We start from the raw sequence: 16,405 nt of genomic DNA on the forward strand, positions 1-16,405 counted from the left end.
TTAGTCTTGCATTTAAAGGTTCTTATTTACCTGTATAGATATATTGTAAAAGCAGTTCTTTAGGTCAAAATAACCCGTCTGCGTGCTGTCTGCATCGAATTATGAAGCGTTTACTCTCCAATAATCAGGAAGTATGTGTTATCATGCTAGTTGTTGTTAGCTTTACCATCAAAAACTGCACTGGTCTTTGTAAGATGTGAAAGCACTTATAAACTTATCACGGAGCATTATCAGGATACTCTGAATGCATAAAGTAAGTGAGGAATAGGTATGACACATTTAAATGACTCCTTTTGGAACCTTCTTGGTCAAACACAAGCTCACTCAGGGTTTATATTATTAAAGGGACTATAGAAATATTTAAAAAAACAGTTATAATGTTGCATTTTTGCCTCATTCACACACATTTCATAGTTTTAAAATTCCTCACTACACCCTATAACTTGTCTGATAGGGGAGTCCACCACCTGCTTGTCTCCATAGAGATTTTGTTGCTTGGTTTGAAAAGCTCCACAGTATAATACTAAACTCATCTATTGCATTTGGTCAATTGTAGGACTTTTTATTGCTCAAAAATGCAATGGATAAACATGGATTCTTACTGTGAGTGGATCACCTCTCCACAGATCTGACCTGTAAGTTTAATGCCATTTTGTGGAACATTGTAGGCAAAACAATAAGATATCCAAGAAGACAAGAATCTGACAGACATTCTACCAGAAAAGTTACATAGTGCACCATAAATTTGTTGTCTTTTTATCTATGTGTTGACCAGAGCTGTTCTGATCATTGGAGTGAATAACATAATTTAGGTTTGATATTAGCTCAATCCAAAGGTAATTTTGTTATTATCTGCTATTCTAACTACGTCTTACAGTTGACTAAGGCTGGAGGTATCTGCTCATAAGTAATTCTGCATTGTACCAAAGAAATACCAAGGACATGGTTTACAAAGTAGCCATTGACAGGGGCGGCGCCACAGATTTTTGATTGGGGGAGCTAACAAGGGGGGCCAAGGTCCTCAATGTGGGTGTTCACTGAAAAAGTTCATTTAGAGCCTTTTAAAAATTGAGCTTCTTCTTTTTTTTTTTTTTTTTTTTTTTTTTTTTTTTGCAGGTTTAAGCTAATTTATTAAAGTTAATATGGAATTTATAAAAGCTAATATGGTGTTTTTTTGCTATTATAGTCTCATTTTGAACACTCTGGTAGCCATTTTAACATTTTTCATAGCATATCAGAATTGGATGTGCAATGAAAGTGGAATAAAAATCTTAAGAGAAGCTATGGAGGTGCATTGGTCATTCCAGGAGAGGCTAGGGCCCCCTCAAGCCCCCCCCTCTGGCACCACCCCTGGCCATCAAGCCATCAAAATGTGTATATAATCCCTTTTCAAATTGAACTTTTATAGCTGATACTTGGTGGAGCGTAATCTTTAAACATGTGCTGCTGTTGAAATGTTACAAGCAGCAGTTGAGAGCGGAGTTAGGAGAGAGAACATATGGCTCAAACATTACTGAAAATCTCTGAAAATAAAGGAGCTGTTTTCATGGCGCTGATTATGGGACAAACAGTGGGAAGTGACAGCAACAACGTTTAAAACCTCTAAAACACAACCTAATGCCCGTGGAATGTTACTGCAACACAAGGCACGATGCTGATTGGCATTTTTAAACTATAATTTATTTAAAAGCGAAACATTTCTTGAGTAAAGTTAAAGCTTAAGTAGTATATGCAGTCTCTACTTTAATGTGATGTCATATAAAACCCATCACACATGTCATCATCATAATTGTTTTTGGCAGTATTTTCAAATGTGAGTTATAATTTAAAGTGCCCATGACAAGCTCGACGACTCGTTACTAAAATACAGTAAAGATCGTAATATAAGATTTTTGCAAAAACATGCACACTCGTTTTACATTTTGGCCATTTTTAGGTTTAAAATGTTACTTCCTGGTTGGAAATTGTGACATTGCACTAGAGAATTCCAGGCCTCACACTTTTATAATGTACACAGAAATTACTAGCTGTGTCTGAATGTCCACACTTAGGAAACGCACTATTTTCAAGTTCATTTCCCACAATGCACCTTTAAAAGTAGTGGGCATCGATGGTTAATAGACAAGTCAATATAGACCACAATGCATTGCAAGTGTTGGAAAAACGACAGCGGATAGCAACAGGTCTTTAACTGGACAGATTTCTCCCAGTGTGCCGTCATCAGTATGTCTCAGAACTCTCTACGTCCTGTCATTTTCAACATATTTTTCAACTTTTCATGGTAAATTGCTTTTTGATTGGTGTAAAACTACAATTTATATTTACAATAGTCATAATCCTACCAAATTAAGTTAAAATTGGAGAATAAAAATCTGCTTGTGCCCATGGAGATGTTTTTGCTATGCCCAGAGTATCCACAGTAAACCATTAAACTGATATAGCATGGCGGAGACAAGCAGATAACACTACAAGACCAAGTTACAGGTCAGATCTGTGGAGATGCGATCCCACTCACAGCTGCAACACATGTTATTTGAGCCATAAAACACCTGTAAATGAATAAAAGCAAAATAGACGGTTTAATGCCATCATTAAAAAAGCTCCATGCAAAGCAATAACATCTCCATGGAGACAAGTAAGTGGTGGACCCTCAACTAGAAATGTTACATACTGTACGTTTAAAGTAGAGGCGGGACATGTATAAAGAATTATTAAATTGCAGTAATAGTCACTTTTATTTGAATCTAAAAACATAAATAAACAACCTAAAATAAAAAATATATAAATAATAAAATGAAAAAACAACCTAATTATTGTTATACGTAGAATGTTTCAGTTTGTGGTGTTGTTTTAATATTTATTATGCCTCAAAATTGGCATTAGCGTTAGCATTGAGACACAAACATCCCTCTTTCAAAGCACAGTATTCTCCTCCAGTCAAGTATTTATTTTATTTGTGTAGTTTTTACCCTGTTGTTGGTGGCATCCGCCCGCAGCTCCCTGTCCACTGCCTGATCTTTAAATATTTATCCATTTTGGTGAGGTTACCGGGCGCTACTGTGCACGGAGACAGTTGTTTTGGAGATAGGCAAAATTTGCATATCCATTTTCTGTAAAGACAAACATTTTGAAAAGGCTAAAAGAAGGGTTAGTTTTTTTAAAAAGAACCAAAACATACAACATATTCACACAAATAAAGAGATATACAGTGATGTTTCTGCATTTTGTTGCATAGTTTTACAGTGTGAGTCCATCCAGCATATGTCACCATGCCCCCAGTTCATTTGTCCAGACTGGTTGTGAGTGCGATTCCCCTGCAGTATTGGGGCACACATATTATGAATATTAGGGGCCGATTCATCAGATTGTGTGGCCCCGAGTGTGGAGGGCTGAATGTCAGATTAGCATAAGCGCCAGTGTGGTTTTGTCTTGTGGCAGGTACGGCAGACTGCAGCTAATGGGAGAGATAAGAAGTAAATAATGTGAAATGACCAAACAAAATGTCACACGTGCCATATTTACACTGAGGAGATGGAGGAGAGGAGAGGGAGAGAGAGAGGGAGGGAGGAGGAGGAGGAGGAGGAGAGAAAGGAGAAAGAGGAGTAGGAGAAAGGGGGGGGGAGGGGAGGGAGGGAGGAGAGAGAGAAAGTGTAAGTAGAGAGATCTGGAGGAAGCGGAGACAAGAGGGAGAGGGAGGGAGGGGTATGGGAGAAAGATGGAGAGAGAGGGGAGTAAGAGAGTGTGAGGAGATGGAAAGGAAGAAGCAGAAGAAAGGAAGAGAGGGAAGGAGCAGGGGAGATAGTGGAGAGAGAGGCGGAATCTAGAGAGTGAGGAGGAGGAGAAGAAGGCGCAGGAGACAGAGAGAGGGTTAGGAAAGACGGCTAGGGGGTCCTTTGCCTGAAATATTCCACAGTATTGTAATAAACTTATCTATCTCAGTAGAAGCAACCAGGCCATGTATAGGTCAGATCTGTGGAGAGGCAACCTCTCTCACAGTAAGAATGCACGTTTTTCATAGGTATTTTTCTGCAAGAAAAACAACTGTAAATGCCATACTGTGAAACATGAACCCTTCACATGCCCTCCCTGTAACTCCATGGGGTCTTAGATCTGTACAAACATGTTCTGAAATGTGATTCTTGTTTTAGTTTATTAGTTCAGATTTGTATTTTAGTCAGTTCTTCTGGATGAGTTGTACAGTGTATGACCACTATTTTAACATGCATTGACTTGACTTTTTATGTATGTGTTTGACAGTAAACGTGTGGAGGACTGGGAGGAGTCCATCTTCATTCGACACAAAGAAAGAAGCTTCAGGTTAAAAGAGGACATCCACTTTCACCTGTACATCAGCACGTCGCCCTGCGGAGACGCCAGAGTCAACTCACCCTACGAGATCTCACACGACTGTAAGTACAACACCTGCATTAAGACAACACAACTGCATCAAGACAACACACCTGCATCGAGACAACACAACTGCATCAAGACAACACAACTGCATCAAGACAACACAACTGCATCAAGACAACACAACTGCATCAAGACAACACACCTGCATCAAGACAACACAACTGCATCAAGACAACACAACTGCATCAAGACAATACCACACCTGCATCAAGACAACACAACTGCATCAAGACAACACAACACCTGCATCAACACAACACTACATCTGTATCAACACATTAAATGATTTAAGAACAGGGTTATTATTATTATTATGTCCCCTGCCTCCTGTCTCTCTACTATCCAAAGCACCCCCCCCCCCCCCCCCCTCTCTCTCTCTCTCTCTCTCTCTCTCTCTCTCTCTCTCTCTCTCTCTCTCTCTCTCTCTCTCTCTTTAGAACAAGGTTATTATTATCCATTTATTTACAAATTGTTTATGAATGTAAAACCACTCAAATATCAAAGTCTTGGGACTGTAGTTCACATCTCCCTCTACTGGTGTCAAATACACTACTCACAGTAAGTTAGGGATATTGTTAATTAAATGAGTGCTTTTCCTATTTGGTCTGAATTTTAATGAAATAAGTAAAAGTTCCCTTTGATATTACTAATAATGAATGAGAGGAAACACCATTTTCATGAGTTTAATATTTATTACCACAAAAATTGAGACAATAACAAGGATAACCCCAAATTGTCAGTAGCGGGTGTTTCCACCATTTGCTGCAAGGACAGTTTGACAGCGACGTCTCATGCTCCTCACTAGCCCCATGATGTTGTTCTGAGGCAATGCGTTCCACTCTTCCATAAGTGCTACACGCAGTTCTGCCAGGTCACGTGGGGGTGGGGTATGACCATCCAGTCTCTGCTTCAGCTGGTCCCAGACGTGCTCTATGGGGTTCAGGTCAGGGGTCACTGCTGGCCATACCACATGAGGCACTCCGACTTCCTGAAGTTGAGCTGTGACAATTCTGGCACGATGTGGTGGAGCATTTATCATCCATGAACAGGAGGTTCGGGGTGTGCTGGCGGAAGTGGGGGATGATGATGGGTTCTATGATGTCTCTGAGGTAAGAACGTGCAGTGACTGAGCCATCTACAATAACCAAATCTGTTTTGCGCTGACTGGTGATGCCTGTTGCACCTCCTCCACCAAAGTGAACCCTGGGGGCCATGTTAACCTCGGTGTATCTCTCACCTCGTCTTCTCCAGCAAAGCTGACGACCATCATTTCTGTGCAAGGTGACCCAACATTCATCAGTGAACAGGACAGTAGATCACTGCTGCATTGTCCAGGTCACATGGTCTCGTGCCCACTGCAAACATTCACGGCGGAGTCGGATGCGAATGGTTTGTCTGGAAACCCTAGTACCCGTCACATCTCGTAAACAGGCCTGCAGCTGTGTGGCAGTTGCATAACGATGTCTGAGTGCATAGGTCCTTAGGTACTGGTCATCGTTGCGGTCTGTCACTCCTGGGGCTCCACTCCTGGGTCTTTCACAAACTCTGCCAGTAGTTCTGTGTCTTGATGCAAGTCTGCTGATGACACTTTGACACACACCAAGTTCACGAGCAACATCTGACTGACTGCCACCAGCCCGAAGGCGCGCTATGGCCAGGTGGCGCTGATCGTCCGTTAAGTGACGTTGTGTGTTCATGACTGATGAACTTGGAATGACTGACAATACCAGCTTTTTATATCCACAGAATGTCAAAATTAATGCCACATTGAAAAGGGTTGTCTTTTTTTTTGGCCCCAATATGTAAAGGCACACTGTACACAGTGAGACCATTACATGGAAAACACAAAATGAGGTGTGTCTATCACCCCAATACAATTGCCTCCCTATCCCAAAAATCTCTGAAGTGAAACAAACACCGTATGTATGACATGCACTGAGTCTCTCACAATATCCCTAACTTATTGTGAGTAGTGTATACCCTAAAAAAAGCTCTGTCTCACTTAAATGTCTGGAGATATGGCAGTGTTAAGTAAAGTTATTGTTGGTAAGTTAAAAAGAAAAAAAAAAAGTTTACAGTTTAAATAAACGTGCTGCTATAGACACAGTAACGTAATTCAGACACTACTGTATGTGTTCAAAAATACAAAAATGTAAATATTTATTTGTAAACATATACTATATACATATACAATAGAAAAAAATAATGATAAGCTCAACTCATGAGAAATAACATTTGCATTAATATCATCTTCTACATTCCCAAACACAGAGGAGCAGATTTCCCAGCAGCCATCTTGTTTTTGCGACGACCTCTTCTTATATGAGCTCTAAAAATAACTGGCTTTTTATTCATAAATGTCACACCCTATTACCACCACTGACTCCTTACATTAACCACTCGCAAGGCTAATTTTCAGTCTCCTCTGTCTCCTTTACCCAACTGCCCCTCTCTCTCTATTCCTCCTTTTCTCTGCTCTTTCTCTCTCTTGCTTACTCCTTCTCTCTCCCTTTCTTTCTCCATCTCCACCTATCTTTCTCTTTCTCTGTCTCACCCCCCTCTTTCTCTCTTTCCCTTCCTCCCACCTTTCTTCCTTTTCTCTGCTCCAATCCCCCCCATCTCCTCTCTCTTTCTTGCCCCCCCTCCCTCCCTCTCTCCCCCCACTCTTTCTCTCTTTCCCTTCCTCCCACCTCTCTTCCTTTTCTCTGCTCCACTTCCCCTTCTCCCCCCTCGCTCTCTGTCTTTCTCTTTACCCCACCCTTACCTTTCTCTATTCCCCCTTTCTCTCTCCCTCTCCCCCCTTTCTCTCTCTCTCTATCCCTCGCTCGCCTCTCTCCATCTCTTTCCCTTCCTCTGACCCTCCCTCTCTCACTGTTCTGTTCCTTCTCTCACCCCCTCCCTCTTTGTATGTCTTCTCCCTAACTATATCTCTCTCCCTCCCCTTCTCTCTACTTTCTCTCTCTCCCCAATTCCTCTCTCCTCCTCTCTCTCTCTCCCCCACTCTTTCTCTTTTTCCCTTTCTCACACCTCTCTCCCTTTTCTCTGCTCAACTTCCCTTTCTCCCCCCTCACTCTCTATGTTTCTCTCTTTACCCCACCCTTACCTCTCTCTTTTCCACTTTCTCTCTCCCTTTTCCCCCTTTCTCTCTCTCCCTCTCTCCCTCGCTCGCCTCTCTCCTTCTCTTTCCCTTCCTCTATCTCTGCCTCTCTCACTTCCTCCCTCTTTGTATCTCTTCTCCTTAAACATATCTGTCTCCCTACCCCTCTCTCTGCTTTCTCTCTCTCCTCTTTTTCTCTCTCCTCCTCTCTCTGTCCCTTCCTCCACTCTCTCTCTCTTCTCCTCCCCTCTGCTCCTTCCCTCTCTCCCTCTCCGTCTGCTCTCTCCCTCCCTTCCCCTCCTTCTCTCCCTCTCTTTCTGCCTTTCATGCCTCCGCTCGCTGCTGACTAGATCACATTTTATTGCTTAGCCTTTCAAAACAAATTGTATATTCATTTAGCGCTTTTAGCTTAGCCGCTCTTTCCGCTGCCCTGCCACTTCTGTAGTAATCTCCCACTTTATACGAATACATTACCACGTATCGCCTTAGCGCTAAGCCGTGCTAGCTGGCTCTTTATATGTGATATCATTGGCTCTGTCACATGGAAAACTGTTTGAACTTTTGGCCATAACGTCGTTTAAAATGTACAAAAAAATAAAAAATAAAACGTTTCTGGATATTATAAAATGCCAAGTGGATTTTTGCTAACTATTGAAGTTTAAATCTCTGTAGCTCTCATAGTTTGAAGAGCAAATCTAATTTAAAGAGCCCATATTACACTATTTTCTGATCTATGTTAATAATAATGTTGTTTCCTCATCACAAACAGACCTGGAGTTGTGTTTTGTTTCATTCACACATGTTTAACACACAAAACCTACATATTTAGGCTGAGTTCTTCTATCAAACTGAAAACACTCTGTTACAACTGTACAACTCTGCGTTCTGGAGATGATTTCTGACCTTAAAAACTGCAGAAGAGACCTCCATACTTCTACCTATGACGTAACAATCCAGAAAAAAATTTAGACAAATGTTTGCGCAAGACGACCTTGTTGACAGGATTGTGTGTGAATTGTGTGTGAATGAAGCAAAACACAACTCTGAGTATGTTTTTGAGGAGGGAACAACATTATAACATGACTTTAAGCTCACATAAATCCAATTTGTGTAATACCGGACCTTTAAAACATACAAAAATAAAACGTTTCTGGATATTACGGAAAATATCAAGTCATCTGTAGCTGTCACAATTTGAAGACCAAAACTAATTCCGTTTGAAATTACATATTTTTACAAAAACAAACCATTTCGTAACAAAATCAGAGAATATTTTGAATCTGATGTTGAATTTCTGATGCAAAAATGTGCCCTTCTTTGATCAGCGGTTACACTTTAAGAACATGGTGGTTTTTATACAAGGATTATTAGCTTAAGGACAAATAAAATTGTCTCTTGAGATTAATTCTGTTATAAAACGTGTTGTTTGTGACTCAAATGTTAAAAATAGATATAAACCGCCCACACTTAAGTAATATTTGGGCACAGAGAGGTTGCCATGACGCCGGGATGGAAACTCAAGCTAATTTGAATCTAAAAAGAGAAGAAAGAATTAATAGTGACTTTAAAATGTTAATTTGAAATTCCAGTCTGGTTGGCTGTATTATCATGTCAAAATTGCACCAGCTTTGAGAGCAAGTCAAGTTGACCCTAACCCTGCTCAATATAATAAAATACCCATGATGCAGTGCGGCGAAAGTAACGATTTGTAAAAATAAATGAGACTCAGTGGTATTGCTCATATGCATGTTAATCAAAAGGCATTTTATCAGCTGAGAAACAAAGTGACAACCGGGCGTCACACCTCATTTTGTCAGTTTGGGTACATATAAAAAAACGTATGTCACTTTACTTGAAATGTTCCACAGTATGGCATTACATATATATTTTGCATTTATTCGATTACAGCTGTTTTTATTATCAGCCAAAACATACATTCTTATCATGAGCAGGTCACTCTTTCTCCACATGGGTTTACTGCCCTGTAATTTGTCTCAATGGAACGTAATGCCATACTACGCAACATTTCAGTCAAAGCAATAAAAGCTTCACGAGAAAAGTTACTTACTGCTCCTTTAGGTTTACATCTACTTGGGATAAAACTAGGAACAGCTGTTTGTATGTGAAGCCCTTTCAGCTGTTATTTGTAAAATGAGATACATAAATGTAAGAATGATGAAAAATTTGAGCGGTTGCCATAGTGATTAACAATTTAAAATAAAATATCATATCTTTGGAATGGGGAAAAGTGGTCAAAATGTTGCATGTAACGGGAAGGTGAAACTCATGCATAGATAAACAGTGTTAGAGTGTACAGTGGTGCATAAGTGTGAAATAAATGTATTGTTTTGTTGTTTTGCCAGTGCACAGCAGCAGACACTTGGTGAGGAAACAGCGCAGTCACCTCAGGACAAAGATCGAGTCCGGAGAGGGGACCGTCCCAGTGCGGAGCCGAATCCAGACGTGGGACGGGGTACTACAGGGGGAGCAGCTAATCACCATGTCCTGCACTGACAAAATCACAAGGTTTGAGTCTGCTAGTACAGTTATTATCAAAGCTTTCACATATGTACCATCGAAGAGCGTGTTTGGATTTCAGCGTATCACCAGATCTAAACTTGACTAGGCCTAAATAAGAACTAAATTAGGTCTAAAATGAGACTAAACTATGGACAAAGTAAATCATGATAAAACCACCCAGAGTTAACCAAAACAGAGAACATAGAATAGATTTGTCTGAAAATAAAACAAATACTCTGTAATAATTTAGACAAAAATAAGACCAAATGGTTTATTTAGTCCTGGTTTAGTCCTGGTCTACCCCAGGTTTAGTCCAGGTTTAGTTCTGATTTAGTCCTGTTCTAGTCCTGGTTTAGTCCTGGTCCACTACAGGGTTAATTCCAATTTTTTTATTTAAAAATATTGGCTCAAAAAAGAGTGATAGGTCTCCCATGGGGGTATAAGTATATTCAAACTAAGTGCCACCTTGGAACCAGGACTAAACCCAGACTAAACCCAGAGTAAACCCAGACTAAACCCAAACTAAACCCAGACTAAACCCAGACTAAACCCAGACTAAACCCAGACTAAACCCAGACTAAACCCAGACAAAACCCAGACAAAACCCAGACTAAACCCAGACTAAACCCAGACTAAACCCAGACTAAACCCAGACTAAACCCAGACTAAACCCAGACTAAACCCAGACTAAACCAGTCCATGTGCATAATGTTTTACTTCTTTTTTTGGTCACATATTCCGTACTGTAATATTAACATATAAATGGGCATACTGTCACTGATGCATATAAAACATTATAGCATTAGCATGTACCTTGTAGTAGATGGATTCAAAAGCACGTTTCTATCAACTTTGGCACTCAGTCTCAATACTACTGGAAGTGTTCAGTGTTTTGCCCAAAGGCACTTTATCAATGTGAACAGCAGAAACAGAAATTGAACTTGTCCTCCCTTTAAACGCACCAAAATGACAAATATTCCAGATCTCATGCTAATATAAGCCAGGTCAGACCATATGGACAAAATATGGTTGTTTTTCTTACATTGGTATATGTATGTACAGTATATGTAAGTACAGTATATGTAAGTACAGTATATGTATGTACAGTATATGTATGTATTTGTACATGATAAATAACATCTAAACAAACAAGCAGACTCATGGCAAACCCTCCACCAGAAGTGTTATAAAATCTTGTCTTTTTTAATGCCTTTTTGTAACGTAACATACATTTGTGGTCCTTGCTATTGATTTTAAAGGTCCTGTACTTGATTTTTGTGAAAAACAGAACTAGTTCATTTTAAACAGTTTGCAGTGGTCCAAAGTTACACATTCAGAGCATCTTAATTATTCACCTTGATGAGTTTTTTAAGCACTTTTCACAACTCTCAGAGATCAGAGCAGAGTTTCCCATGACGATAAAACCAGCATGCTAATGTGCTCTTCCTGATTATCAGACAATAAAACGGTATATAATTAGATGCAGACAGTACACAGCAGACTTATTTTGACCTAAGGAGCTGCTTTTACAATATATCTGTACAGGGGTGGAACAAATTTAGCTCAAATACATGGGAAAAATATCAGTACTGCCTCAAAAAAAAAAAAAATCCTGGCCTTTATTTAGTGCATGTGTTTTAAAAGAGCAGACATGAGCCGCGACTCCACACAGCTCATGTTCTCATCGCGCAGTGACGCAGGAGGCAGGTGGATCATGGTGGCATTTGTTTAGTGCATGTCCGCTGTTTGTGCATTACCCATAATCCATCTCTGTATGTGAAATCTTTACCTGTCGTTCCGAGATACCGATTTCCCATAGAGCACCTGTCCACCTAATCCCATTGTAATGAATAAGTGACTTCATCAAACCACTGTATAGTCTGCACCGGGCTCGTATTGAGTTATGCTGCTGATTAATGTGTGAGTTTAAATAAAATAAAGTTGTGGTTAAAGGAAGTTACTGTGGCAGAGTGGTTAGCATATTGAAAAAGATAGCCAAGGAACACATTTTCATTATTATGTCAAATCTACTACAGAGCTGTATTTCAGTTGATCCATGTATGTGTGAGTAATCTTGCATTGACCTGGGTTTGAGGGTTGAGTGCTTTGTAAAATGCCCGTTTTCACTTACCCTCTATCCCCGCCCCTTGCCATTATTCAAATTAATCAAACTCTGTGTTCTAAAATGTCACATAGCTATTTCAACAGTAAAAATATGTCAACTGTTTTAGATCAACAATGACGTTTGCAGTAGCTGAGTTGGTAGAGCATTTGTCCACTGATCTGGAGGTTGGCGGTTCAAATCCCGCTGTCAACACTGTCGGTCCACCTCCAGCTCTCACAGATGAATGCTGTTGTTGTGTCCTTGGGCAAGACATGTAACCCACCTCTGTGTACAATGTGTGTGTGAGTGGTTCCTTCATGTAAAGAACTTTGAGGGTCTTGAAGGTGGAAAAGTACTATATAAATATGTGACCGTTAACAAAATATAAAATAATAAGATACAGATGTTATAGTTTAATACCCACAGTTTAAATAAAATAAAAGATTTTTCCATATATTTCTTTTAAAATAATAACTATTGTGGGCGTGTTTTGGCCCTCGGTTTCGGCCTTTGTCACATCTGCTGCCCATGTCCAACCAGGAAGTAAAATTATCTATGTCAACAAAGGTCAACCTGATGAAAACAAGGTAAGATTGACGTGTGGTAAAGATGCACCATGTAACATTTTTTTGTGGAAGGTGGTTGTATCCATGGATATGTTATTTATTTGTCTAGAATGTTTCTCAGTATCTGTCTTCATAGAGACAAGCAGCTGACTCCAGTGGGACAGATCTGTGGAGATACGACTGCATTCACAATAAGAGCGCATGTTATTTTAGGCATTTCTGAGCCTTAAAAACACTGTATAATCGATTAAATGGAAGCATATTTAGACTGAGTTCTTCTCTCAACAAAAAACACTCTGTTCCACCTTGTGATGTCTTGTTGTAATCCAGGAAGTGCTCCACTGTGTTTTCCTTTCACATCCATTCCATTCTCCACACACCTTCACGAGAATCATTTGGAAGATTTCAGCCCTGGAATTGACAATCTCTGCTGAACAAAAGCTCAAAAGTAACTGTTAAATTGACAGCTGCTGCTTCATGACATCACAAGGTGCAACAGAGCATTTCGAGCTTTGGAGATGTAGACTAATAAATGACATGTGTGAATGAAACAAAACACAACTCCAGGTCTGTTTGTGATGAGGAAACAACAGTATGACATGGCTTAAAACTCACAAGAGTCAATTTTGTGTAATATAGAACCTTTAAACAAACACTACACACTTCCAATAACTCACATAGACATACAGAAAACAGCAGGAGGTGCAGACTTGTAGCAGGGAGCCCATTGTTAATTTGACCAATTGGATCCAGTTTTCGGGGACAGCGACGGTGCGATTAAATCTAGCCAGGTCAGAATCTGAGGTGAAAGCAATTACTCGACAGAAATAGAGAGATGTTAGTGTAGGAGGAGGAGAAGGACCACCATTGTAGCGATAGACTCCTCTTTTGTGTGCTCCCTGCCGCGGTGCTTCTTCTGTCGCGGTTTTATTTGGCTGTAAATGATCTGTGCTGTCATTAAAGTGAGAGGAGCTGAGAGCAGATTTACCAAGGTCAGTGCACCGGGCCGTGGACCAAGACACAGGTTTTAAAGACTTTTAAAGCCTTGACGTATTATGCAAAATCGACTTTTCAGAGATTTTAACCGTGTTATAGTTGTTTCCTTCTCGTTTACCCTCTCGAAGTTGTATTTAGAGTGATTTCTGTTTGTCATTTTTATCAATGCAAAAAAGCAATCAAGACGCCATTGCTCCAAAAATTCCAGTTTTCACCCACCACCCACACACGCCCACTGTGATGTACTTAATTGTGTTTCAGTTTAGTTTTACTTTAATTTACTTCTGTTTTTTCTTAATAGGTGAGACACGTTGAATTCAGCAGCGTCACGTAGCCATTGGGGTACATTTAAAAATATACTTTGTTTGGAAATAAATTCATTTATTTTAAAAGTAATTACACAATTTCTACCCTTAGATAACACTGATAATAGTGTCACTAAAATAGCATTTAACTTGTATCCACAGAAACAGTGTCGCTCTCAAACTGCTCCCCTGGCTCCTCTGAGTGTCCTCTGTCACTTGTTTCACACTTTATCAGCACTTTTTATTTACTCCCTGTCTTTTTTCTCTCTCTTACTCCCTCCATCCATCCCTCCCTCTCTCTCAAATCTTCTTTTATCACCCCTCTCTCCCCCTGTCTCTTTCCGTCTCTCTCTCGCCCTCTCCCTCCTCCACTCTCTGTCTCTCTCTCTCTCACTCTCTATTTGCCCTCCTCTCTCGCATTTACTCCTTGCTTATTCCCATAGTTTTATTAGTTTTTTTTTTTAAGTTTGTGTGTAAATCCTATCTCAGGTTGTTTTCACACCGCCTCTAGTTGGGTCGACGTAAAAGAGCATTTGCTACGAGAGCGGTGCATGGGCCAGTGTGAACCCAACAGTCGCATTCTGGACCACAGCAAACGGCCAATTGAAAGTGCAGAAATAAGTTCTTTGATCAGCTGATGTCTGTCATGTGGCATATGATGTTTGAGGTGAATATTGTGCAATGTATGTGACCAAGACCAACCCAAAAGTAAAGAAAACACAGCTAAATCTTGTGAGCACTGGGGTCAGTTCACAGAACGCAGGTGTGTGAAAGCACACCTTATAAGCCTTATACTTTGTGTTTTTGTTTTTAGTTTGTGTGTAAGTTCCTAGCTTATACCTTGTTTTGTGTTTAGCCGGTGCGTGCGGCGTGGACCCTGAGCTAATATTTGATTTGAAGTCGACAGCTGGATTTAATTGAGGGGCCATAATGAGTTTTTATATAACGATGATGTTCTGGATTTCCACTGCCGTTTTATGCAGACGATCACATTACTTTAATAGCCCACGTTTACCCAGGGAAGAGAGGGAGGAGGAGGGGAGAGCAGAGAGGAGAGAAAGAAGGAAAAGGAGAGAGGGAGAGAAAGAAAAAGGGACAGAGAGAGTGAGAAAGGAGAAAAAAAAAGAGAGGAGGATGGAGCAGAAAAAGAGAGAGCGTGAGAGACAGGAAAAAAGGAGAAGGGGGAGAGTGAGAGGAGAGAGGGACAGAGAGAGAGAGGAGAAGAAGAGAAAGGGGAGAGGTAGAGAAAGAGAGGGTCAGAGAGAGATAAGAAAAATAGAGAGAGGTGGGACAGAGAGAGCGAGAGGGGGAGAGAGCGCGAGGGGCAAAAAAGAGAGGGAAAAGAGAGAAAGTGCAAGAGAAAAAGAGGGAGGAGTGGGAGAGAGAGAGAGATAAAGGGAGAATGAGCAAAGGAGAGACAGAGGGATGAAAGGAGAAAGAAGAGTAGGAAAAAAGATAGAGAAGAGGGGAAAAAATAGGAGAAAAGTGGTGAAAGAAAGAAACAAAGAGATAAAAGGAGAGAGGCAGGTGAGAGAAAACGGAGGAGGAAACTAGAAGGGAGAGTTCAAGAAGAGAGGAGAGAAAATATGAAAGAGGGAGTGGGGAGGAAGAGTGTAGAGAGAGGGAGACGACTGAAAGAGGACGGAGAGAAGGAGAGGAAAAGAGAGCGAGAGCTTGGACAGAAAGAGAGAGAGGGTAGAGAAGAGGGGAGAAGAGAGGTGAAAAGTATCATAGAGGGAGGAGAGAGAGGGAGCTCAGAGAGGAATAAGGGAGGAGAGATGAGTGAAAGAGGAGAGGAAGGGAGAGGGGGAGGAGAAGAGGAAAACGAGAGAGATAGAGCAGAAAGGAGAGGTGAAAAATATGATAAAGAGAAGTGAGAGAGAGAGAGAGGAAGATTGGAGAGGGGGAAGAGAGGAGAGAGGAGAGAAAAAGGGAGAGAAGGAGAGAGAGAGAGGGAGGGAGGATAGATAGCTTTGATGGCACACAGAGCTAGGGCCAGATGGCTGTCTCCTCTTGCATGAGATTAGAAGATGTTGCTGATTCACGGTGTTGCATTCTGGGTAAATTAATATCTGGGGCTAAAGTTATTCGAGTTTTGGAGGTTGAAACTCCTCCTTTACGAGCCGCAGGAGTGGGGGCCGCAGACAGGTGGCAGTAGCGGAGGCAATGGGCCCGTTTAGCATCGAAAATGTTAATTGAGCGTGAAAGAGTTGAGCGATGATTAACTTAGAATGGAAAACAAGACGCCATTTTAAAACGTTATAACTGCATAGGCTTTAATTCAATAAAGAACAGTAGAGTAAAAGCAATTAGAGCCATTTGAGATCTGTGATATTTAGATATGAAAGAGCAAACAATATGGTTAATCAATTATAATGCTACATTTGCTTGTGTTAAAGGAGCA

At 40.6% G+C, this 16,405-nt stretch overlaps 2 protein-coding genes across 2 annotated transcripts in view; both read left to right on the forward strand.

Moving 5' to 3' along the window:
* The window catches only part of idi1 (isopentenyl-diphosphate delta isomerase 1), a 491,925-nt gene that overhangs the window by 420,122 nt on the left and 55,398 nt on the right, over nt 1–16,405 (forward strand). The window lies entirely within an intron of this gene.
* The window catches only part of adarb2 (adenosine deaminase RNA specific B2 (inactive)), a 304,726-nt gene that overhangs the window by 275,182 nt on the left and 13,139 nt on the right, over nt 1–16,405 (forward strand). The window contains exons 6-7 of the mRNA XM_033985811.1: nt 4,258–4,409; nt 9,874–10,036. Coding sequence (XP_033841702.1) covers nt 4,258–4,409; nt 9,874–10,036 — 315 coding nt within the window. The remainder of the gene's footprint in view (nt 1–4,257; nt 4,410–9,873; nt 10,037–16,405) is intronic.

The sequence above is a fragment of the Periophthalmus magnuspinnatus genome, chromosome 20, assembly GCF_009829125.3.
Source record: "Periophthalmus magnuspinnatus isolate fPerMag1 chromosome 20, fPerMag1.2.pri, whole genome shotgun sequence".
Lineage (NCBI taxonomy): Eukaryota > Metazoa > Chordata > Actinopteri > Gobiiformes > Gobiidae > Periophthalmus > Periophthalmus magnuspinnatus.